This window comes from Oryza brachyantha, chromosome 2, assembly GCF_000231095.2.
Source record: "Oryza brachyantha chromosome 2, ObraRS2, whole genome shotgun sequence".
Classification (NCBI taxonomy): domain Eukaryota; kingdom Viridiplantae; phylum Streptophyta; class Magnoliopsida; order Poales; family Poaceae; genus Oryza; species Oryza brachyantha.
Window position 1 is genome coordinate 21,616,346 of NC_023164.2, and position 24,436 is coordinate 21,640,781.

The 24,436-nt window shown below is 42.3% G+C and overlaps 4 protein-coding genes across 7 annotated transcripts; all 4 read left to right on the forward strand.

Moving 5' to 3' along the window:
* Positions 1-1,195: 1,195 nt before the first annotated feature.
* LOC102701615 (protein NRT1/ PTR FAMILY 8.3-like) lies at positions 1,196-4,272 on the forward strand. The gene is made up of 3 exons (XM_040521097.1): positions 1,196-1,414; positions 2,176-2,263; positions 2,375-4,272. The coding sequence occupies exons 1-3, from the start codon at positions 1,358-1,360 to the stop codon at positions 3,946-3,948; spliced, it is 1,719 nt and encodes a 572-aa protein (XP_040377031.1). The 5' UTR covers positions 1,196-1,357; the 3' UTR covers positions 3,949-4,272.
* A 797-nt stretch (positions 4,273-5,069) lies between these two features.
* LOC102703460 (ADP-ribosylation factor-like) lies at positions 5,070-8,577 on the forward strand. Its single transcript, XM_006647672.3, has 6 exons — positions 5,070-5,326; positions 5,446-5,536; positions 5,873-5,988; positions 7,259-7,318; positions 7,400-7,465; positions 8,031-8,577. The coding sequence occupies exons 1-6, from the start codon at positions 5,270-5,272 to the stop codon at positions 8,226-8,228; spliced, it is 588 nt and encodes a 195-aa protein (XP_006647735.1). The 5' UTR covers positions 5,070-5,269; the 3' UTR covers positions 8,229-8,577.
* A 3,251-nt stretch (positions 8,578-11,828) lies between these two features.
* Positions 11,829-19,303, forward strand: LOC102701894. Of its 2 annotated transcripts, none has more exons than XM_015833218.2 (18): positions 11,829-12,359; positions 12,868-12,926; positions 13,022-13,153; positions 13,278-13,418; positions 13,833-13,889; positions 14,041-14,204; positions 14,742-14,874; positions 15,540-15,719; positions 15,939-16,132; positions 16,234-16,300; positions 16,497-16,630; positions 16,896-16,962; positions 17,234-17,296; positions 17,388-17,626; positions 17,713-17,842; positions 17,924-18,016; positions 18,243-18,446; positions 18,667-19,303. In XM_015833218.2, the coding sequence occupies exons 1-18, from the start codon at positions 12,011-12,013 to the stop codon at positions 18,949-18,951; spliced, it is 2,691 nt and encodes an 896-aa protein (XP_015688704.2). In that variant the 5' UTR covers positions 11,829-12,010; the 3' UTR covers positions 18,952-19,303. The 2 variants fall into 2 exon arrangements, with proteins under 2 accessions (XP_015688704.2, XP_040376688.1); XM_040520754.1 differs by having other exon boundaries at positions 14,110-14,204.
* A 1,366-nt stretch (positions 19,304-20,669) lies between these two features.
* Positions 20,670-24,068, forward strand: LOC102702168 (nucleolar protein dao-5-like). Of its 3 annotated transcripts, none has more exons than XM_040520258.1 (6): positions 20,670-20,885; positions 20,996-21,572; positions 21,668-21,772; positions 21,900-22,010; positions 22,332-23,491; positions 23,583-24,068. In XM_040520258.1, exons 1-6 carry the CDS (start codon positions 20,751-20,753, stop codon positions 23,646-23,648), a joined length of 2,154 nt encoding a protein of 717 aa, XP_040376192.1. In that variant the 5' UTR covers positions 20,670-20,750; the 3' UTR covers positions 23,649-24,068. The 3 variants fall into 3 exon arrangements, with proteins under 3 accessions (XP_040376192.1, XP_040376193.1, XP_040376194.1); XM_040520259.1 differs by having other exon boundaries at positions 21,936-22,010; XM_040520260.1 differs by having other exon boundaries at positions 21,942-22,010.
* Positions 24,069-24,436: the final 368 nt, after the last annotated feature.

Genomic DNA, 24,436 nt, shown 5'->3' on the forward strand with positions numbered 1-24,436 from the left:
CTGCCAAGGAAAACCACCACGGTGTCAGTGTTTGGCATTTATCACGAAAAAATTAAAAAAAATCATATTTATAAACTAAAAATAATTTATAAGTAAATTTTCATATACGTGCTCTCAGCCATTTTAAAACAAATAATAAAAAATAAATTATAATAAAAATATTTAAATTAACTTTAAATTAAAAATTAAAAATTTAAATACCGGAGAAAAAAAAAGTGCGTGCAACGTTTCTGCCCAGACAGTACAGCGAGAGAACCGGAGAGACGAGTACTACAGCACATCCGACATGTCACGCTCACGCGCGCACTCGGACGGCGCGGGGTAGGGCCGGCCAGTGGCGACCGGAGACCGCCCGCGCACGAGCTTGCACACAACGAGCCGAGCGCGACCGCGACCGCGACGGCGCCGACGCCGACGCCGACGCCGACGGCTCTTCGGAAGGGCCGAGCCTCCGCGGTTCCGCCTACCGCGCAATGCGTGGAAACTTCGAGAAATAGTTTGTAGCATAGAATGCCATCTAAATAATTATTAAAAAGTATAAAAGTTTTTAACAAAATAAATTAATATGAGTTATATCACTCCACAAACCTATAAGTTTAAATTTAACTTTTACAAGTTGTAAAAAAAAACTAAACTAAAGTTAAGTATATACATATTCATAATTATATTTGTTATTTTTGCTACGACTCATAGAAGGTGAATTTAAACTCATATATTTATAGAGTGATATAACTCGTATTAATCTATCTTATTAATTTTTTTATATTTTTTAATAACTAATTAAATGATATATGGATGAACATCACCCGTTATGCTAAAAAAACCGCTTCCTATAAACTTCTGTTTTCTTGTGCATGGCTACACATACACCTGCAGTCAGTGCAGCCGTCGGTAGACACGCAGAAAGAAGCGGTATTGGCGAATTAAAACGGTTTATTTAAGCGACGTGCCGGGATGTTGTGTAGGGGGGTAATGTAAAAACCAACACGGCCGCTGCTTTGAAGCGTTCGCTCGTGCGCGCGGGCGCGGCCAATCCGCATCGCATGCATGGCCGCGACGGCGACGCTTAACTAATCCCCCACACTTCATCTGTTCACCAACGCCACCTTGATCGTTCGCGCCTCGCGCGGGCGCTATATAATAAGCGGGGCGCGCCTCTTGTCGCAGCTTCCATCGTCGTTAGCAGCTGGCGCGAGCGGCCGGCGAGCGATCGAGCGAGCAAAACCAGCCAGGGAATACGCATCAAACAAGGGGCTTGTTAGCTTTTGCTCAAAGCTCGCTCGCTCGCTTTGCTAGCTTCGCGGACCAGACGATTCAAACACCGGGCGAGCTGACTCGCATCGAATTGATTATCGACATGGACGCCGCCGGCGACGCCATGGAGAGTGGACAGCGCGCGCCGCTCCTGCCCGAGGTAATGGCCGCTCCTCTCTCTCTCTTCAGGCCACGCTGCAGCCATGAGCCATGGATATTGCTACAATGGTCAGGGCCGTCGTCTCAGCATTGGTGCAATTTGTCGGTTCAATTCATCAATTGTTTGTTAGTGTTCGTGTCGTTTGCACGCGTACCGGGTGGACAAATGGCAGACATAAGGATTGAGAGGGGAAAAAAAAATCAGAAATATGAGTTCTGTCCATGAAGAAACGCTTTCTGCTATCTTACATGCCATTAATTAGAATCCTGGCTGAGCAATGACAACAGCAAGAATGCCATTGCAACCTTTGTGACGGAATGGGGCAGGTGGCTCAGCTCGCAGCAACTTTAGACCAAGTATGAGAAGATATTTGTTTCTCAAAAGACAATAAAATACAGGGACAAACGGTTGATAGATACATCAAACTTGTTCAGGTCACGGGGTGTCGTAGAGAAGATTCCAAGAACCGGCTAATTAAAACTATGAAACACAAGCATACACACCATAACCAATGTTCCGTCCACTCTTCACCAAATCCATAGTAGGACCCTTTCTCTTTTCTTCCTCGTCGGACAATCACAAGCACTGACGTTCGCATTACATCATGCTTGGGCGTCACATTCACTACTTTTTCAACACACGAATTAATATGTGCACATTCTTTTATTTTTCTTCTGTGTGAGACGAAGATGTACGTGCAGATTCAGATATTTTATCCTTGCTTCTGATAATTTTTTGTGCTATTTTGTTTCAAATTGCAGAGTCACGGGCTCCAAGACGATAGCCTGCAAGTGCCACTCCTCAAGGACAAGAAACGCAGCGGCAGCAAGGCACCTGCAATAGTTCTAGGTAAACATAGTACTAGTGACTTTTCTCTTTTATGCAACAAGTGCAATATGCATGGAACAAATGCATCAGTATGAGCCCGTGCTTACTGGATCGAGGGTGCAAATGGTGCAGGGTTCGAATGCCTGGAGAGCACGGCGTTCAATGGCATCTCGACGAACCTGGTGGTGTACCTGGAGACCGTCCTCCATGGCAGCAACCTGGCCAGCGCGTCCAGCGTCACGACGTGGTACGGGACGAGCTACCTCACCCCGATCTTCGGCGCCATCGTCGCCGACACGTTCCTCGGCAACTACAACACCATCCTCATCTCGCTCGCCGTCTACCTCCTCGGGATGATGCTGGTCACGCTGTCGGCGTTCCTGCCGACCACGGCGGCGCTGTGCGCCGCGGGAGCGTCGTGCGGCGCCGGCGCCGCGGGCGCGCAGACCGTCGCGTTCATCGGGCTGTACCTCGTGGCGATCGGGAGCGGCGGGGTGCGGTCGTCGCTGCTGCCGTTCGGGGCCGAGCAGTTCGACGACGACGACGCGGCGGACAGGGAGCGCAAGGCGGCCTTCTTCAGCTGGTTCTACCTCTGCGTCGATTTCGGCCTGGTCGTCTCCGGCGTGTTCCTCGTCTGGATCCAGCAGAACGTCAGCTGGGGCCTCGGCTTCGGCATCCCCACCGCGTGCATCGCGCTCGCCTTCGCCGCCTTCGTGCTCTCCACGCCCATGTACAAGCGCCGCGTGCCGACGGGCACCCCGCTCAAGAGCCTCGGCCAGGTCGTCGTCGCCGCCTTCCGGAAGGCCGGCATGAAGCTGCCCAACGACGCCGAGCTTCTCTACGAGGTCAGCGACAAGATCGACTCGCAGCCCAAGATCGCGCACACCAGCGAGTTCAGGTTTCTTGACAAGGCGGCCGTCGTCTCGGAGTCGGACCTGGAGGAGACACCGGAGGCGGCGAGCTCGTGGAAGCTCTGCACCGTGACGCAGGTGGAGGAGCTCAAGATCCTGCTGCGGCTGCTGCCCATCTGGGCGACCAGCATCATCATGTCCTCGGCCTACTCGCAGATGAACACCACCTTCATCCAGCAGGGCAGCGCCATGGACATGAACATCTTCTCGGTGCCAGTGCCGGCGGCATCGCTGAGCTCCTTCCAGGTGCTCTGCGTCCTGATCTGGGTGCTCCTATACAGCAAGGTGATCGTGCCGGCGCTGAGGGGGTTCTCCTCCGGGGCCGCAGGTGAGCCGTCGCAGCTGCAGCGCATGGGCGCCGGGCGCCTCATCATGGCGGTCGCCATGGCTGCCGCCGCGCTCGTGGAGATGAAGCGGCTCAGCGGCGCGGCGAGCGGCGAGACGATCAACATCGCGTGGCAGCTGCCGCAGTACTTCCTCCTCGCGGGCGCGGAGGTGTTCTGCTACATCGCGCAGCTGGAGTTCTTCTTCGGCGAGGCGCCGGACACCATGAAGAGCACGTGCACGTCGCTCGCGCTGCTCACCATCGCGCTGGGGAGCTACCTGAGCTCCCTCATCTACGCCGTCGTGGAGGCGTTCACGGCGACGGCGGGAAGCCCCGGGTGGATCGCCGACGACCTCAACCAGGGCCACCTCGACTACTTCTTCTGGATGATGGCGGCAATGTGCACGCTCAACTTCGTCGTGTACAGCGGGTTCGCCAAGAACTACAAGCTCAAGACCGTGCTGTCGTGAGTCGCCATTGCTAGCCTTGCAACAGCTTCTCGTCAACACACGAAGAATCGATTACATTTTTGCACAATTGTCAATTGGCGATTGGTGAAGGGTAGTACAGAATACAGACACAGGAAACATATTCATTAGGAAAAAAATTAGCGCAGGATTTTTTTTCTTTTTTTTGACGAAAAAATGTTGCACAGATCCTTTGGCATGTCAGCAACACTTTGTTGTTAGATGATCACTTCCTGTTGAAAGACTAGGATATGATTCACAATGCGCCTTTTTCACATGTAACTCGTTCCAAGGAAAAACGTACTTCATTCAAAAAATACTACTCTTAAAATGTCACTTGTGTTAGATGATCATTTCTTAAAATACTACGTTTTAAAATGTCACACATGTACTCCCTCCGTCCTAAAATAAACAAATTTTTCATTTTTTACCTATAATTTTTGACTTTTCGTCTTATTCAAATTTTTTTGCGATTGATATTTTTGTTTTTATTAGATGATAAATCATGAATAGTACTTTATGTGTGACTATTTTTTTTCTAATTTTCTGAAAATTTTTCAAATAAGACGGACGGTCAACGTACACGGAAACCGAAGAATTGGTTTTTTTGTCAGAGGGATTAATATTTTAAGAAACCTGTCACTTGTGTGACATTTGAACAGGGGTACGAACCAATGGAAGACCATACCACTGTCAAGCGATGGAAGAATTTTTGTATGACAATTCGAAAAGGCTTATGTAGTGTTAACACCTGGCAGTTGGGCCCATTTGGGCCTAATTGATTGTTGAAGCAATTTACGGTCCAAGACATGCAGGCAAAATTAGTTGGGCCTAATTGATTACTGAAGTAACGCTGGGCTCGCAGCCTTCATCATGCACGGCCGCACGGGCCTTCCCAAGCCCAGGAAGAGAGAGAGAGAGAGAGAGAAAGAGGCATAATAAAGCCATAAACCGTGTGCCTGTGGATGGATTCGCCGCAGAGACCGGGCAGGAGGCGCGTGCTGCCTACGCGACGCCACCTCACGATCCCAACCGTCCACGCCGAAACGGACGGCCCGGATGCTGTTTTCCCTTGCGCATATCCTCTCGAACTTTCTACTAGTCGGTTGGTTTTGTGCCTCAACAAACAAGCGCTGCTTTGGGAGGAAGAAAAAGAGGGTTCCTCGCAGACGCAGTTGTATCGTACCACAGTCCACAGGTTGGAAGAAGAAGAAAAGGAGGATATAATTCGACGGGAAATAGAGAGCTTGGTGTTCGTGCTTGCGGAGTTCTCGGCGATTGATTGATTGATTGGCTCGTGTTTTTCCGGTGGCGGGGCGGGTGGATGGGGCAGGCGTTCCGGAAGCTGTTCGATGCCTTCTTCGGCACCAGCGAGATGAGGGTATGGTGATCTCTTGTTGTTTTTGTTGGTCAAAAGTAAAGAACAAGGTTTCCTTTCTTGGTGTTCTTCGAGAACTTCTCGATTGATTCTTGCTTCGTGATGCATGCTTGCTCTTTTAGGTCGTGATGCTTGGGCTGGATGCCGCGGGCAAGACCACCATACTGTACAAGCTGCACATCGGGGAGGTCCTGTCGACTGTTCCTACGATTGGTAGGTTGCGATTAGTTCATAGCGATCTTGTTTTGGTTTGGTATTTTGTGCTAAGTGTGAAATTAAATCAAGGCCTGACGGATGCATACACGAGGAAGAAAAGTTAGCTCTGTTGGTAGAAGAGGGCAAAACAAATTTTTACATGGTTTTGCGAGATTGGGAAAGAATATGCTATTTCTGAATAGCAAGCATCGCATTGCTCTTTAGATAGCAATTCTCCTATCGTTAACGCTTATCAGATGTTATTCTTATTAGCATATCTGAGATGTCTGGATATCTCACCCTGGACATCGGTTAATGACGTGATTTTTCTGCCTTCGTGCTGTACTGCCACAGGGTTCAATGTTGAGAAAGTACAGTATAAGAACGTGATGTTTACAGTATGGGATGTTGGTGGCCAAGAGAAGTTGAGGCCTTTGTGGAGGCATTACTTCAATAATACGGATGGCTTGGTATGTTTTGTTTGTTTTATGGTTGTTTGATTATTATTTTTTTGGAATATGAAAACAATTACTGCATTATTTCATTAAGAAGGAGAGAAGTGGTTATTTGATTACGTGTGTAATGTTATATATTATATGGCTGACTTCGAGACAAATATTTCTTAGTTTGACTTCTTGGTTAAGGTTATTTTATCCAAATTATACATAAGGCTGATGAGGTAGCCTGATGACCCTTTGAACACTTTTAATAAAAACTTAAAGCATACCAGTGTTGATACTGCAAATATGTATGTTAAATGCGTGGTATGTGGAGTTCTAGAACACTGATCTAAACAATTATGACAATGAGCTAACCCAAATTGGTTGTATAGAATTTTTCCAATTCTTCTTCAGTTAATGTGTAGACTCATCGATCTAGAAGAAACACGTGCTCACCATATTATCTATTTTCATGTAATAGTATTGTACTCCCTCCGTTCCATATTATAAGATAGATTCATCCATCTATCAATGTATATGTTTTGTATATATATCTATATTCATTAGCACACATATAAATCTAGGTAAGACCCGAAAGTCTTATAATGTGGAACGGAGAGAATATTATATAATCATGCTTAGTAATTAGGATAATGGGGTCAAGTTTCTCATATCCTTCCCTGTATTATATTATATTGGCATTTTTTTGCTAGTTCAACACTTAATCAATTACTCTTGAGTTGCTAGTGTAAATTATATCTTACCTTGATTTGATTTATTACAGAATGCACAAAGCCATATTTCCAGATATAAGCTTGTTGCCTTATTTTAGATTATTTTGTGCTATATGACCTAATGTAGCTATTTCTATATTTCAAGTTTTTGCCAAAATATAGCTATTTCTCCACCTATCCATCATCTCAACCAATCACAACCATCTTTCATTTAATTTCTCCACCTACTTTCTCTTCTCAATGTATCACAACATTCCATCTTTCAATTTCACCCGCTTCCTTTATTCCCATGAAAACTTCTATACATGCTTACATTTTGAGATAGGGGAAGTAGTAATTAGCCAATTTTGTATATATAATGTAAATGTAAATCATACTATCACTTCTTCAAGATGGCTAGCTGATGCTTTCGAGTACAGCTTTATTCTAGTTTCTTGTTGATTTGTTTTCCTTGAGAGATCAGTGTGATACTGAATTTTGGATGTATTCATGAACATGACCAACTAGTTTTATAAATTTTAATAGCATCTTATTCATATATAATTTTTTCATGTTCTGATTTGCAGATCTATGTAGTTGATTCATTGGATAGAGAGAGAATCGGAAAAGCGAAAGCAGAGTTTCAGGTTTGATAAATTATTTTTAAGTTATACTCATTGCATAGCTTGCCTTGTTAGTGAAGCTAAGATTTGCTAGCTTTGTTGCAGGCAATTGTTAATGATCCTTTGATGCTAAACAGTGTAATATTGGTATTTGCCAATAAGCAAGACATGGTAAGTCAACTGCACTTGACAGTTCATTTTGTATTTTAACACAAACGTGCTTGAATGCACGTGTTTGAATTCTGTGAACATGCTGCGTATTGCCATCCATAAATGTATTTCGCAGCATTCATATAACAAAGAGGATTGCTTTGCTTCTTTATATTGTTGAGTACCTTGTATGTACTTGTGCTGTTTGCAATTTTGCATTATGTGATTTTACATTATTGAAAATATATTTTGTCCCACAATTTTCTATCTCCAGTAGTGTTGTAAAACTACACCTTATGGATGAAATTGTGCTTGTGTGATATTTCTTAATTTGAGTAGGTTACTGCAGTAGTAATGCCTTTTTGCCTTCAAAGATACCATTATAGGATGCAGCCATGCTGTTTGCCGCTCTTCTTTTAAGGATGATATCTGAACAAATATACGATAGTGCCTAAACATGCGGTGAAAACTTTTACTTTTCCATAGGAATGTAGGATGGCGCTGTTCACCCTCTAGTAACATACTACTAGTAAACTAGAATGATCTATGCTGGTCCTGTCTAATGCAGCATTCCTTGTTTTGTCAGAAAGGAGCAATGGCGCCAATGGAGGTGTGTGAAGGCCTTGGTCTCTATGATTTAAAGAACCGGATCTGGCATATCCAAGGCTCCTGTGCCCTCAAAGGTGATGGTCTTTATGAGGGCTTGGACTGGCTGGCAAGTACTCTGAAGGATTTGGAAGCTTCAGGTCGCCTCCCCTCAGGAGGAGGGACCTCATTGTTCTAAGTAGCAGGTCTGCCTGTGAGATTCTTCTGTTGACACCGACAATCTTGCAGCAAAGATGATCACGGGAAAAAAAAATCTTGATGTGAAAGGCCTCATATAGTCCCACGTAACATTATGGCTCAGGCGATATGCTTCGTGGTATTGATTTTACTGAATGCAAATGATGCATGGCCTGACTACTTGAAATACTGCCACTGCAATTTTGTCATGGGTAGTAGTGTAGTACCCATCGAATCTTGTGAATTTTGTGAAACACATGTTACCGTAGAAAGTTTCTGTAAAGTTATTATGCTGGCAAATGCAATATGTAATTCTGAATCAAAACAATATGATCGTTTGATCCGCATTAGATGCACGTCAATTTTGCTAAAATTAAACATACGCGAAACCGTTTATTAATGATTAAACAATAATCTATGTTAAAACTTTATATATATATATATATATATATATATATATATATATTCTCAACTATCTGAAAGCAAATGTTAAGAACATAAACTATAAAGATAATAACCATAAAATCAATTTTAAATTTAAATTTTAGTTTATAACTATGACCATAAGAAAAGGATGAAAAGGGGTGTTAGCTAGAGCTAGCGACTCCTGAAGAGGCTATCCGGTGTACCAAACAGGTGTACCAAACAGTACGAAATTCTTGGACTGATGCGTACGAAAATGCGTTTTGTTCTCAATTTACGCAGATGACGCTATTATTTTCCTCCGACCTATTGGATCATAGGTGGTACTGTACCTATGTACAGTTAGTTTTTAGATACGGTGTTTTGACTCTTCATTTTATTTGATTTTTTTGTGATTGATATTTTTATTGTTACTAGATGGTAAAATATGAATAATATTACATGACTAATTCTTTTAAAGCTTTTTTTATAAGTTTTTTAAATAAGACGAGTGGTCAAAATGTTGGATACAGAAATCAAAAAATAAAGTTATTATGGGACAGAGACTGTACTACAGAAAATGTTAACCATACTGATCTTAGATATTTTTGGGGTGACTACTGAGTTTGAGAATGGGTCCGCATCTTTTGCTTATGCTTAAAAGCTAAATTTTAAATTTTAAAATTTAAATTTAGAGTTGATTTTGAGTTTTTTTCATTCTAGTTTATTTTTTAGCCTTTGCTTTAGATTACTGAGAACATATATATAAAATTGTATCTATAAATTATTTTTAATCATTATTAAGTCATTTCACGTATGCTTAATTTTAGCGAAACAGTAAGACCGTCTTGATTAAAAAAACTCCACCCTAATCAGATTTGCTAAGGAACATGCGCTGGAAGTAAGAGGTATACTCGGTTGTAAGGCTGAAAATTTTCCAATCATGAAGACGAAGCTTCAGTTGTTATTGAATAAGGCAGCCAACAAGGTGGGCGGTTGGAAGCCTAAAATGTTGTCATGGGATGGATCACTCAAGCAGATCAAGTCAACTCTAACAACGCTACCTATGTGTTTCCTCGCTACAATGCAAATGCGAAATGGGTGATCAAAGAAATACAAAGAAAATACACAGGTCTCCTCCATAAAAAATATGTTGATGTTAATTCGGTGAACTAGAAGACTGACATATGCACCATCGGAGTGTGGAAGACTGGGAGTCAAAGATCTTAAACTCTTTGGACAAGCCCTCCTTCTAGGGCCATGTTCGGCAATAAGGAAAAGGGGTTGGTTATCGGACATAAAAAACGTAGTAATAAATTAGTACATGATTAATTAATTATTAATTATTAAAATATAAAATAGATTAATATGATTATTTTAAACAACTTTCCTATAGAAAATTTTCGTAAAAAATACACTGTTTAACAGTTCGAGAAACGTCCGTCCGAAAAAAGAGAAGGTTTAGATAACTTATTGGCTATATCGAACACGGCGTAAGAAGGATACCATGAAAACTACTTTACACTAAGAGACATGGACAATGATAGAGATGCTCCTGGAAAGGAAGTACAACATTTTCTTACTGTAAGTGAAAAATAATGAGTTGGACATGGAATTTTGGAGGATCAATTGGCTAACGGAAGAAGAGTTGTCACTAGACGGTCAACAATCTATGGATTTATGGGGATGTCACACCTAACTACTGCATAGAAAATACTCGGTAATCAATGGGACCAGACATCGTATTAGCCCCTCCTATAAAACCCTAGTAGAATACTTTCAGCTCTAAGATGCTTTCCAGGTGGTGTAATTGCAACCTGCAACAAAACCGACTGTAGGTGAACAACCTAGTAAGATAAGAGCACTGTTGAGGATAAAATTCTTTACATAGACCATGGCCAATAGACGATGTCTCACAATGGATAACATGTAGAGAGAGGAAGGCTATATCAATAGACATGCATAGGGGCGGACGTAACCCAAAAATCGAATGGGAACACCTTGTTAGAATTGTTAGTGTGCTTAACTTTTTTTACTTAATTACACATTAGTAATATACTAAATATTAAATTTGAGTGGGGTATTAGGACCCCACTTTACATACCGTGGTTCCGCCACTGGACATGCACCCTATGCCAAGCACAAGATGAAATTTGCTATCACCTATTTGTAACGTGAACCTTCACTAATATAATATGACGGTGCTAAAGAGTTACGCCTATCTAGTTTTTCTCACCAAATGAGGTAGAGCTACTGGTGGATGGAGACAAGGCTATCTTTTCAGTTGTGTTACAGGAAGTCTTTCAACTCCAGTAATGATTGTTTGTTGGATGATATGCAATGAGCACAACACTAGGATTTTCGACACAAGGTCGCGGTCCATAGAACATCTCTTCAATGACATCAAAGAGGCATCAAAGAGACAACCATGGTTTGGAGAGTGGCATTAACTTTTCAAGAATGTAATGGATTGTAGTTAAATGATTTAGCGAGGCAATGCTTTGGGGTGGAAACAACGCCAAGGCATTGATAGCTTACCGGCATACCAAGTAAGTACTATAATAAACCGTGCATCAAGAAATTTTAAATTACAATCTTTTGATTATAATAAATTGTGCAATTAAAGTACATTTTGCTGTGTAAGAAAGTACATTTTGCACTACAATAAATTGTGCAAATTCTGAAATACCGCCTCATCTTTTGTCTTTTACTTATGCTTATAAAACAAAATTTAAATTTTCAATGAATTTGTTTTTTTACCGAAGTTTATTTTACGGCTATGACTTTTAGATCGATATGAACATGTATATATAATTTTTATTCGCAAATTATTTTCCGTTTGTAAAGATACCGTTTGATATTTTTCTTTTAAAAACTCAAAGATGACCTACTGCAATACTTTGGTGGCAGACCGTGAAGTGCCTTTTTTCAGCCAAAACTATTTCCTCTGGCGTGGTGTCAAATTCTGAATGAATATCTGTATGGTCTGTGGTTATGACTTTAATTGGTTTTGAAAGATAGTTAAACAACGAGTAGCAAATAATAATAATAAAAGAAAATCTCCAGTCATTTCCCAGTTTGAACACGACCAGTAAAAAAGAATCAAAACTGATGATAAAAAAATATCGAGCTAAGCGACAACGACAGGAAAAGGAGATGAGATAGGCGTGACAACCCGTGAGGCCGTGGGGAAGAGGAGACGGCGAGCAGAGGAGAAGAGAAGAGAAGAGAAAGAGGCGACGCCGCTGGCCAAGTTTCCCCGTCCACAGCCACAGAAGAGAACGCCTCCTCGCGGCCTCACCTCACCTCACCCCACCTCCACCCCTCCCCCTCCCCCTCCCCCTCCCGGCGTGAGAATGAGATAGAAACCGCGCCAATCGCATGACGCCATCACCGGCGTCCACGTCCGCCTCCGACGCCGGGATGCTCGGCCGGCGCCTCGTGATGCTCCCGGCCGCGGCGGGGCTGGTGCGCAGGGGCCGGGCGCGGATGCGGCTGGGGTGCGTGCTCGAGCACGTGGCCCCGCGGCTCGCGGTGGCGTCGGCCGCGCTCGTGGGGGCCGGGGAGGTCATCGCCGCGGCCGCCGCCGCGGGGAAAAGCGGCGGCGCGGGGCATGCCGCCGTGGCGTCGACGCTCGCGCAGCTTACCGTCACGGCGGTGGCGATCGCCTCGGGGGCGTGCCTGTCGACCAAGGTCGACTTCCTCTGGCCTCGCATCGAGCAACTGCCCGGTAGCTCCTCTTCTCTCTGTGCACGCTTGTTTGTGCATTTCAGTATATCGTTGAGGGTTAACTGCTTAAACCTGAAACGATAGTTTATCTGGGGCAATAAGCAATAAACACATTGGAGTTAAAGTCGATTTGGTAGCATGTGAGAATAGCTAAATGATTCCTTCTCACAGGTGTTATAATCGATAAGCTTGTAACCTCCTTTTAGATGGTATAAATTGTTATGCCTTTATCCAAAATACTTAGTTGAAATTATTTTGTTCACATGTAAGATTAATTCTGGTTAGTAATCAAGAGAAATCTACTGTGTAGAACATCCAAGGACGTGGCATGTAGTATGGCATAAGAAAACAATAGTCCAGTTTTGTGATTTCTGCTTAGTTAACATTGTTGATGGCTTTCTGCAGTAAGCCAATAACCAAGTGCTATGCCTGCAGCTATACTCCCATTTAACCAAGATTAGTAACTATTTCTTCCCTCCCTTCATATTTGTCATCCTGTATACATGTAGACACTCTTGTATTTGAAGGAGTAGAGGTGACTGGATATGCGATATTTGAGGACCCAAAGGTACCAAACAAAAGATAGATTCTCGATAAGTATTTTTTCAGCTGAATGTTTTCATTTTCGCTCTCCAATTTGGTATTCTGAATGCTGTTATGCAGGTTCAGAAAGCAATTGTATTTGCAAGTACAGCCCACATCAGTCAATTTAGGAAGACAGGAGATCCATATGTCACACACTGCATACATACTGGGAAAATCTTAGCTGCCCTGGTTCCATCTACTGGAGAAAGGGTATTACTTTCCTGGTGTTCTGTTTATTCTATGTGCTTATTGGTCCACAATATTCACCCAAGCTTTCTAGTTGATTATTGCTTTTGTTCTAGCTTCCCCTGACCCACCATTGCATCTCATGCAGGCGATCAATACAGTTGTTGCTGGCATTCTTCATGATGTTATTGATGATACAGCTGAGAACTTGAAGAGCATAGAAGAGCAGTTTGGGGATGATGTTGCGTGTTTGGTATCTGGTGTTTCAAAGCTAAGCTACATAAATCAGGTGATGTATATGTTACCTGACGATTGCTGACGTTGATTTAGAAAGGCTAATTAACTTGGAACAATTTTGGGATGCAATATATTATGGTTCTGGCACCAGTTCAACATGAATACATGACTGCTGCAACAATTTGCCAGTCATTTCAAACGTCAAGCATATTCTGTTAGGTTAAAGACTTAAAGCAACATTTTCTTGTTATATTCCACTTCGATAGTTCAATCATGCCACTTCGTCAATTTGTTGCCTCCATGTGTCTGAATGAAGATCTATGTATATAATTCTTGAATAATTTAGCTCGTCATATCCTATTGGCCTATAAAACAGTAACACATTGTAGATTTCTCTGATGAGGTTATATTTGCTTACACTCAACATTCTCATGCTGTTTTTTTTTGTGCTCCTTGTGGATTACAGCTGCTGCGCAGGCATCGGCAAAAAAACACTGGTGGAAGCACTCTTACTTCTGAAGAAGTATGTCCTCTTCCTGTAGTCTTTAATGCACTCTAATCTTTATGCTAGTAAGATAAGGATGGAGCTAAAAAAATGTTAATGTCTTCACATTATTCCCATGATTAGTAAATGAGTTCCCAAACATTTATTGGCATGCATTTGATAATTTCAGTTGCCATACAAGGCACTACTGCTGTCTTCAGAAAACCACGGAATTTATTATTCTCCTGTTGTCAGTCAGGCAAATAATTTGCGGGTTATGTTATTGGGGATGGTTGACGATCCACGTGTGGTGCTCATCAAGCTGGCTGATCGCTTACACAATATGAGAACCATGTATGTCATTTTAGGCTTCTCATCATTATGTAGTTTACTCTGCTGATTTTATTCCTTTGCAGCTCAGGTCATTGAGCTTATAAACTATCTAACTCTGTTTTATACTCCCTCAATTTCAAAATATAGGGCACATTTTGTTTTTATTAGAACAAGGATTTGACCAAAGATACTAACATTACCACTTATGTGACATAAAAGTATAATAATAAGAAAATACAAATCTAATAATATCATTTTTGTGTCACAAAAATGATATCCTAATAGAGTAGCCTTTGGTCAAACACTTGTCCTAACAAAGCAAAATACACCATATATTTTGAAATGGAGGGAGTAACCATTTTAATTGACTTTGTTTTCCCTTCAGTTTGGCAACAGTACCCATTTTTAATCATTTTAGGCGCATTAACATCATAAGACAGCCCACCTCAATCTGAACCAACATGTTCTATTATTGAAATGCTCCTTCTAACTTCACGGTAATTTCAAATAGTTATTGTACTATGTATATTTTGTATCTTACTGAAAGCAGTATTTCAGCTATGCTCTTCCCATTCGCAAAGCTGAAGCTGTTGCTCAGGAGACATTGGCTGTCTGGTGCTCACTTGCTTCTCGATTGGGTGTCTGGGCCTTGAAAGCTGAGCTAGAAGATTTATGCTTTGCTGTCCTTCAGGTTTTTATTCTTTAATATATTAACTATGAAAGTGTTATTCCTTGCTCAATATAAAACTAGTCATGTACAATTCTTTATCTACAGAAAAACAAGAGCATTATAGATTGCCCTCACACTATCTTGATATTTTTGTTGAATATCAACATATGGTTCTTGTATATCTTCATTTGGATTCTTTCTGTCTTGCCATTGTTGTTATACCTTTTTTCTGATTTCAGGAGAACTCTGTAGTTTATTGTGGTTAATGAACGCTACATTGTTAACTTAAAATATGTATGGTTTCTCTTTTATTTTTCAAAGATATTGTTCTGGTTTGAGTAGCTATTCTGTATTGCACAAGTTGATCTGAGTAACCAGATCTTTTGCATGGTTGGGCAATTTATGTATTATATAACTTAAGGAGTTGGGTTGACATCTCAATGCTTTCAGAAGGCTTATGCAACCCTTTTCTCATCATGTATAATCATTAGTTGTGTGTTAATTGAATTGACTTAATTATCCTAAGGCACAATCACACAATTTATTTTGCTCATCTTCTTGTTGGCTGTCTCAATTTGTTGCCCCCAACCATTTTACCTCATGGTTTTATAAATTTACTCCCTGATACCTTGGTATTGCGTCATGGTTATATTTAACTGGTCGATCTCTCTGTTGAATGCACACAGCCCCAGGTTTTCAAGAAGATGCGATCCGAACTTACTTCAATGTGGAAGTCAACCAACAGATCTAAAAGTATGAGAAGGTCATCAGCAAGAAGCGGACTACCTTCCTCTATGAAGGATGAGCATAAAACTTCCATCCACGATTTTTTTAGTTTGAGTAACCAAGAAAAACTGAATATGAAGGTGAGTTTATCGTAAGATGCACATGTCTGGGTCTTAGTGAATCACACATATTGAACTGCTGTAGGTTGATTTACATGGCCATTTTGTAGTGTTTTTTCATTCATTCTGCATTTGTGCTTCCCATATTCACCTGCCTCCCTCTCATAAACATATGTGAACGAAGGCAATGAAGCCTACCTGGGGCTAGGGTAATCCCTTACTGCATTCTTTTACATGCAGGACCTATTGCAAGCTGTACTGCCATTTGACCTCCTTTTGGATCGGAAAAGACGATCTTACTTCCTTCAGAATCTCCAGAGTAGTTCTGAAACGTCTGTAGCAAAGCCTAAGATTGTTGATGATGCCGCTGTTGCATTAGCGTCTTTAGCAGCTTGTGAGGAAGAACTTGAACAAGAATTACTTATATCAACATCGTAAGTTCAGACCAATCTTAGTCATTTTCAGAAGGCATTGATCTCTTGTGTACATGTTTCAAATCTACTAGTGGCATCCTTGAGTTATGTGATTTCTTCAGGTATATACCTGGTATGGAAGTGACTTTGTCAAGTAGACTCAAGAGCTTGTATAGCATGTACTGTAAGGTATACCACACTACCACCTCTTGTTATGCTCAGTGATGTATGATTTGTTTTAAGTTTATTCCCATATATTATGATCATAAAATTGAGATCTTATGTTGGCCCAATCAATAAAGGATATTTCTTATGTTATAACATTGTATTATATTTGATATTTGTTGGTTTGCTTATTTGGTGAAATATTCTTCTATATCTACAGATGAAGAGGAAACATGTAGGCATTAGACAAATCTATGACGCTCGTGCATTGAGGGTGATTATTGGAGACAAAAACGGTGCATTGCATGGACCTGCTGTCAAGAATTGCTACAATGTCCTTGATATAGTACAAAGGTTTGTCGTGAATTAAGTATTTAACAAGAGTTACATCAAGAAGGGCCTGGCACCTACTTTACCAATTACATGCTTTCTCTTATGTATCATTTAACACCAGTTTATTACTGTATTAGATATGAAAATTTTTTGCCTGGTATTTTGTGCTGCTCTTTCTATGATCCATGTTTGATTCTACAATTGGCTAAATATCATTTTTCCCAATCAAAAACTTTTAGCTATACCTTACACCTTTGCAACCTGTCTGCTTTCTCCATATATGCAGGCTATGGACTCCAATTGATGGGGAGTTTGATGACTACATTATCAACCCAAAGGGCAGTGGTTACCAAGTAAGAATCATCTGGCACCAAATCAAATATAACATGCATTGATAATTTGAGGCAATAGTCCCAGCAGCCTGTTGCCAGTAGGATGAAATTTTCCAACAGTTCTTGCATTTCGAATTTTGCTCTTCGTTGTTATATATGTCCACTCTAATATTACTAGTTGTTCATCAGCTGTCTAGAATTGATTTTTTATTTTCGTATACACTATCGAATATTGCACAGACTTATCATGTTGTCTCTCTTCGCTTCCTTATTTGCTGTTTTTTTTTTCAAGTCACTCCATACAGCAGTTCAGGCATCTGACAGCTCACCACTGGAGGTCCAAATAAGGACCCAGGTAGAAAAAAATCTTTGTTTCTTCTTCCTTTTTTCATTTGAATAGATCTGTGACAGTTTGCCTTTATCCTGATGGAGGTATTTGTTCGCAGAGAATGCATGAATATGCAGAATATGGACTTGCTGCTCACTGGCTGTATAAGGAGAGCAAAGTTGACTACAGAGGTGGCACAAGTAACAAAATAGGACAAAGTACATCGTACCCATCAAATTCTTCAGAAGATGAAAACTACATACAAGATGTTATGCCCTCAAAGTACAGTTCTATGAAAGTGGGGCATCCAGTCCTAAGAATTGAGGGTAGCCAGTTACTGGCAGCTGTCATTGTCAGGTGTAGCATGAATGAGAAAAATGAACTTTGTTATTGTGAAAGCTTGCTATTGCAATTGACACCTGATTATGTTAGTTGATTTGCAGTATAGATAAAGGGGGAAAAGAGTTGCTTGTTGCTGTCAGTTTTAGCCTTGAAGCTTCTGAAGCACTAGCTGAACGAAGATCTTGCTTTCAGTTGAAGCGTTGGGAAACTTATGCTAGGGTTTATAAAAAGGTCAACCTGATAACATTTTTTTTTGGTGATGGATACTCCTTACTAGAAAGTACTTCTGTCTAAAATTCAAGCTTATTTCAGGTTTCAGAAAAATGGTGGTGTGCACCAGGACATGGTGACTGGTCAACAAATCTGGAAAAGTATACATTGTGCCAGGATGGGATATTCCACAAGGTTTGCAGTGCTGAAACGTTACTAACTTCTGTTAGATTTATTTCTTTGCTTCCCTTTTTGTGTTTTCTTTTGGTCTTGGTTTGAGTTTTCTGCGTTTGAATAGCATTGTGTGGAACGAGTTACACAAACTGAAACTTGGAGTAGATTGTTTCTGTTCTTGTAGGAATTTTGTTCATGGGTTTTGAACTTTTGATTATGTACTGTACTCCAATGATGTCTTTTGCAGCAAGACCAATTTGGGAGGCTTTTGCCTACTTATATTCAGTTTATCGATTTGACGGAAGAGGAAGAGGAAGAGTATTGGATGGTTGTATCTGCCATATTTGAGGGTAAAGAAACCTCATCTCTGACGTCTGATTCAAGCAACACTGAAAGATCAGCATCTGAACCTGCAAGCTCTACTCCACTGAGTGATCCTATCAACAATAAGGTTGGCACACTCAGGCTATATCTCATGTTTATTCTGTCTTGTCGTCCCAGTTAAAATGTTATAATGCTCTTGTTACTGCATAATTAAGGAAACATGCTTTTTCTCTCCACTGGATTCTCAAAATGCAAGATGGATAGCATGAACATACTCTATCCACTGGATTCTCGAGAAAGCAACACAACATGTTCAATTCTCACTATTTCTTCAATATGCCCGGTAGGTTCATTTGTTAAGGACAATGCTTCAATGGGAGCAACAAGTTCGACGTGGAGCATCACTGGCGGAGAAAAGCCTTACTGTAAGCACATGCACAGAGCCGATCCTTCGTGAGGTGGCCATCATCTGCTGGCCGCACGGCAAGATAATGAGGATGAGCCTAGGCAGCACAGCCGCCGATGCCGCTAGAAGAATGGGCGTTGAAGGGAAGCTGCTTTGGGTTAATGGCCAACTTGTATTGCCCCAAACAGAGCTCAAGGATGGGGATATAGTTGAAGTGAGGATGTAGCTGATCTTCTTGGTAAGATTGGTTTCTGAAGTTCTTATCAACTATCAAAGGTCGTACCAGACTGGAGATTAAGAAATGTAGAAAACCAACACCTCAATTGTACAGACCATTTTTTCGAAAGAATCAAAGGATGCAGGATTTATGTACAGGAAGTATTATGTTTGTACATAACCAACTGGAGGTACCAGCTGTACGTGATCCATGTTTACCAGTTAAATTGTAAATTTCTGTAAGTAAAGCAGTAGTAATATTAGTCAGTAGGTGACAATTCTCTAGGAACTGTAACTGTTCTGTACATAAGTGGCAGTTCTTGATCATCTCATAATTTGAGCTAGTTTAAAACCTGGAATGAGATAATGGAATCTGCTGTAAATTTGTAAATCAGTACTGCATCATTTCCATGCAGCTATACTGGCACTAGCAATGACGCTTGTCATCTAAAAAATTAATATTTTTGTAATGGAGGGGTGCTTTGCTCTTTCATGGAAAAAAAATTCAAACAACATATTTGCAAACAAAAAATATGAAAAAAAATCAAACAACATATTAGCAATTAGCAATGATGTTTGTCATATCAAAAATTGGTATTTTTTGTAATGGAGTGGTTGTTTGGCTTTTTCATGGAAAAAAAATCAAACATATTTATAAACAAAAAATAATTTGTAAATAAAACTTTATATATGTATTCTTAAGTAATCTTAAAAGCAAGGTCTGAAAAATAAATTTTGGTGAGAAAATCTAAAAATCAACTTTAAATTTAAGGTTGAAATTTTAAATATTGGTTTATGAACGTGACAATTATTTTATGAAAATTAGATCATATTGATCCGGCTTTACGAGGAAGCAAGAACGATTACAGAGGATGTTTTTAGCTTCATGAGAGATGATGCGAGAAGTTGAATTTTCCAAAAGATATGCACCGCTTAAGTGCTCATTTAAAAGACAAACAGAAAAAGAAAAGGCTCCTATTGTTTTGTTCTTTTTTGAAGAAAAAGTAAAAACGTATTTGTTACAACGAAAAATTATTTACGGATAATATTTTTTAATACATGTCTGACTCAAAAGCAAGACCATGATTAGAAAAAACCAACAAATAAAATCTAAAATTAAGTTTTAAATTTCAATTTTTGGCCCGTAAATAATTACAAAAGCGAAACAGCCGAAATTGCCGCCGAATCCATTTATCAGTTCTCATGGAAAGATGGACCGATTTTGCAAGTGCTCATCTAAAATCGATGTGGTTTTATCGACTCAATTGTCAACCACTCATCACGTATACTCCAAATAGCGAAGGAGTTTATTGACTCATCACGCCTCTTTGCAAGAAGAGCTTCAAAAACATGCGCCCTTTGGCCTCTCCAAAATTAATCGCCTTTCCAAAATTCCCTCTGGAGAGCGTGTTTACACCTTAGCTAGGCGTCCCGGGGCCCACATGCAGTGACACCGCGAGCTCACACCGAACTCACCGGCACGTACAGCTAGCTAATCCAGATGGGCCGATTTGAACGGCCTGCATGATACTACTCCTGCGTTTCCTTCCACTCCTGCGACGCGACGCGACGCCGCCACGTCTCCCCGCTTCCTGAGGCAGCGTTCAAACATTCGAAAAGAGGAAAACCCTAGCGAGTCCCCTCCCCCAACGGTCACATAGCTCGAATCCGCTCCTATATAAACCCCTCGCCGCCCACCTCCCTCCGCATCTCAGCTCCGCGCTTGATTTCGCCTCGCCCATCCACAAATCCGCCGCGCCCAAACCAGGAGGAAGAGGAGGTAAGAGGAAAAGGTAGGTGACGAGAGAGATGGAGGGGGCGGCGACGGCCATGGACTTCCACGCGCTCTCCCGCCGCGAGCTGCAGGCGCTGTGCAAGCGCAATGGAGTCCGCGCCAACATGACCAACGCCGCCATGGCCGATGCCCTCCAGTTGCTCCCCTTGGTGAGAATCTCCCTGATTTTGATTTGATTTGATTGGTTGCCCCATTTTTGCGGTTCTGTATGATTTGGCGCGGGCTGGTGATTGATGAGCTGTGTTGGGGTTCGGATTAGGTGGATGGGATCGACGAGATCGGCACGACGCTCTGCCTCCCGACGCCGGGCAGGTCGACGATGAAGTCGGCTTTGAAGGCCGCTGCGGCGATCGGTGAGGAGGAGGATCAGCAGCAGCAGCACGGGAGCCCGCTTCCCCGTGGCCGCCGCGTGTCGGTGAAGTCGCCGGAGGCCATCCGGATGGACGTCGAGGAGGGCGAGGACGAGATGAAGCGAGATCTCGGCAGGGAGATCATGAGGACCCCTGGCGTGGCGCTGCGCAGTACCAGCCGCCGCGCGCGGGCCACGCCCGCGCCGATCCCCCCGACCCCTGCGGCGTCAAGCGTACGCGCGACGACTCGGCGGACCACCGCCACGCGCAAGACGGAGGAGGCGGCGCCGACCCCAGCTACTCTGCGGAGGAGCCAGAGGACGGCTGCTCGGAAGGCCTCTGCTCCGATGGAGGAGGAGGTCACGACAACAAAGACAACTGCTAGGAGGTCTGCGAGATCGAAGGTAATGATTGATATAGAACAGGAGGTGGAGGACATGGCAATGGCACTGAAGGAGGTGAAGGTTCAGGAAGAGGATCCGAAAGGTGAGAGAGAGAGCGATACACTTTCTGTGCTCAGATTATTTGTTTCGTTCGATTGCTTGGAGGAGAATTTTTATGCTAGTTTCGTCATCATGCAGATGCTGCCTCTAATGAGAAATGTGATGAAACTGAGGTAGCGGAAGCTACTAAGCTTATGGAAGAAGGAAGTGGTAAAGAGGAGGAATCAGAGGAGGGTGAGGAAGGTGAGATAAATCATGTGTTCCCATTACCTTTCAAAAAAGTCTTAGTGAATTTAAATTCTACATATGGTTTGGTTGAATTTGGTGTTATTTGTGTGCATTTGATGATTAAAAATTCGTGTCTATGCAGTTGTTTCCTCTGTTGTGCTGAATGCACTTGCATTAGTTTCAGATAAGAGTTGTGATGACCCCAAGGAGGAAATGGTTGCAACTGGTGAAGAATCAGCTAAAACCCAAGAAGGTGGGATGCTTCACACTGTTCTCAAGCATTCCATAATTCAACCTTTTTGTCTTTGATTTATCTGTACCGATGAAGACTGAATTGTGGTGTTCGAAAATTGAGGCATTTGTGCTTTTGCCTTACAAGTAGCAATTATGAGTTCAAATCTGTGAATTGTGGTGTTCCAGGTCCATGCATCTAGTATTTGCTTCGTACATAGAGACTAAACATTCTGAATTTGTTTTATTGCAAAGTTAATCCGTTTATACCTGCAAGTTTCTGAATTGTGTGCTCTTGTCTATTACTTTCTCGTATTGCTGATTCTGAATCTTGCTGTATCAGTGGAAGGAGTTGGGAAAGAGCAAGAGCTCACTAGTGTTGTGAATTCTGCTCACATGCCAACCATGGAGGATTCGCCAATCCTAGGAGTCCTGTCCAAGCCAGAACGTGTGGAACCGCTCAGCGAGAAGGTAGAACATGCCTCTGTTGGCGATTGTCCCCGCATTGGTGAATTGTCAGCAGTGAATGAGATAACTGGAGAGATGAGCGATAAGGAAGTGGACGCCGATGAAGTGCCAGAAGAGAAGCTTTCAACTGATATAGCAGGTGACAAGACCGGTAGCGAGGAAGATGGCCTCAATGCAAGGAAGGAAGCATCTGCCGTTGAGATGCCACAGGCTGATCTAACAGGCGATGAGACCAGTGAGGAAGAGGATCTGAATGTAGTGAAGGAAGGGGCGGTCGATGTGGAGCTGCAGGCTGATCTTAAAGATGCTGAGACCAGTGAAGACGTTGATATTGATGAGTATGCTGCCACTGAGGCCTCCAGTGAGGAGACTGATGGGGAGAGTGACCCCTCTGAAGTGGACACTGATTCTGAAGAAGAGGAAGCAGAAATGCCGCCGGTCACAGTAGAGGATGCCTTGATTACCGAGATCAACCATGCTGGTGAAGAAGAAGATGAGGCCTCCAGTGAGGAGACTGATGGGGAGAGTGACCCCTCTGAATTGGCCACTGATTCTGAAGAAGAGGAAGCAGAAATGCTGCCGGTCACAGTGGAGGATGCCTTGATTACCGAGATCAACCATGCTGGTGAAGAAGAAGATGATTTCAGCGATGACCTGCCACCGGAGTTTGACAGTGCTGGCAACTTCACTGATGCTGAAACTGAAACTGAGAGTGACTCCACTGCTGTGACTTCATCTGCTGCCAAGGCTGCTGCTGTGAAGCACCTGGATGATGAGTCCTCCGTCACCGAATCATCCAGTGAGGAGGAGGTTTCTCAACAGGAGATAGAAGCCTCACTTAAGACCATCGTGAAGTCCCTTGATGTGTTCACCATCACCCAGCAGGATGAACTGGCTGAAGAGATGAAGAGCATTGATGTTGCTGAGGCAGCGGGAGCAAAGGAGCTGAAGAAGAACAACAATCTGGTGGAGGATCTCAAAGGCAAGAGCCTAAGGAAGCTCAAATCCATGTACAAGGATAGCCTCATTGCCAAGGTAACGCCAATTATAAAACTTCATTTGCTAACCATTTCGTCAGCTCATTATTTCCCATCTCCTTGACACATTTGCCTGGTTCGATTTGAAGGCTGCCACAGAAGGGAAGAGGCTGGCGCTTGCAGAGCTGGATGACAACGCCGGTGTCGGCTGCTGATCGACGGCGGATGGGCGCCAGGCTGCAAAAATTCGTACCTGCATCTGCTCCTATGTGTGGCTGAATAACAGAGGAGAGCTCTAGTTGTGAAGTGATAACTATAGCTTCGTCTGGGTGACTTGAATACTCATCAGGTTGTGAAACCATTGGTTTCCAATCCTGCAGTTTGCCGTTTCATTTTTCTTGTGGTCGTTATGTCTTTGTACCCGTTCCGTCGTGAAACTTTAAGACCCTATAATATAAATTTTTGCTGTTTATCGGTAATCAGAATTATTTGTTCTTCACTTGGTCCCGTTGATAAATGATACTACTGTAATAATTATTCTTAATACTTTGACAAAACGCCACTACTTGCATCTGAGAGAAAAACGGACGTCTCACTGCAGTTTGCCGTTACATTTTTCTTGTGGTCGTTATGTCTTTGTATCCATTCCGTCGTGAAGCTGGCTTTGTTTAAGACCCTAAATATGAATTTTACTGATTATCGGTAATCAGAATTATTTGTCCTTCACTTGGTCCCGTTGATAAATTAATACTACTGTAATGATTATTCCTAACTCTATGAGAAGACAACATGCCATTTGAAACGCACTACTTGCATCCCCCCTTCTGTGCTGTGTTCCTCAGTTAATTGGTATGTTTGAGAAATCGAAATATCCAACCTCACAATTCCACTTGATGCACCAAGAGGAATCAAATTTATATTGACAAAAAAAAAGACCTCTAGCTAAACTGAGAACATAATACGGAGTTGTGAGACACATGGAAAATTGAGATCTGAAATTATA

Bases quoted from the DNA above. Each gene is read 5' to 3' on its own strand.
- LOC102701615 (XM_040521097.1), top strand. From the start codon at position 1,358: ATGGACGCCGCCGGCGACGCCATGGAGAGTGGACAGCGCGCGCCGCTC. The intron at 1,415-2,175 runs GTAATGGCCGCT...TTCAAATTGCAG, and splicing joins GCGCGCCGCTCCTGCCCGAG to AGTCACGGGCTCCAAGACGA. The intron at 2,264-2,374 runs GTAAACATAGTA...CAAATGGTGCAG, and splicing joins GGCACCTGCAATAGTTCTAG to GGTTCGAATGCCTGGAGAGC.
- LOC102701894 (XM_015833218.2), top strand. From the start codon at position 12,011: ATGACGCCATCACCGGCGTCCACGTCCGCCTCCGACGCCGGGATGCTC. The intron at 16,963-17,233 runs GTAAGAATCATC...TTTTTTTTCAAG, and splicing joins CAAAGGGCAGTGGTTACCAA to TCACTCCATACAGCAGTTCA. The intron at 17,627-17,712 runs GTGTAGCATGAA...GTTGATTTGCAG, and splicing joins CTGGCAGCTGTCATTGTCAG to TATAGATAAAGGGGGAAAAG.
- LOC102703460 (XM_006647672.3), top strand. From the start codon at position 5,270: ATGGGGCAGGCGTTCCGGAAGCTGTTCGATGCCTTCTTCGGCACCAGC. The intron at 5,327-5,445 runs GTATGGTGATCT...TTGCTCTTTTAG, and splicing joins TCGGCACCAGCGAGATGAGG to GTCGTGATGCTTGGGCTGGA. The intron at 5,989-7,258 runs GTATGTTTTGTT...TCTGATTTGCAG, and splicing joins TCAATAATACGGATGGCTTG to ATCTATGTAGTTGATTCATT.
- LOC102702168 (XM_040520258.1), top strand. From the start codon at position 20,751: ATGGAGGGGGCGGCGACGGCCATGGACTTCCACGCGCTCTCCCGCCGC. The intron at 21,573-21,667 runs GTGAGAGAGAGA...GTCATCATGCAG, and splicing joins TCAGGAAGAGGATCCGAAAG to ATGCTGCCTCTAATGAGAAA. The intron at 23,492-23,582 runs GTAACGCCAATT...TTCGATTTGAAG, and splicing joins AGGATAGCCTCATTGCCAAG to GCTGCCACAGAAGGGAAGAG.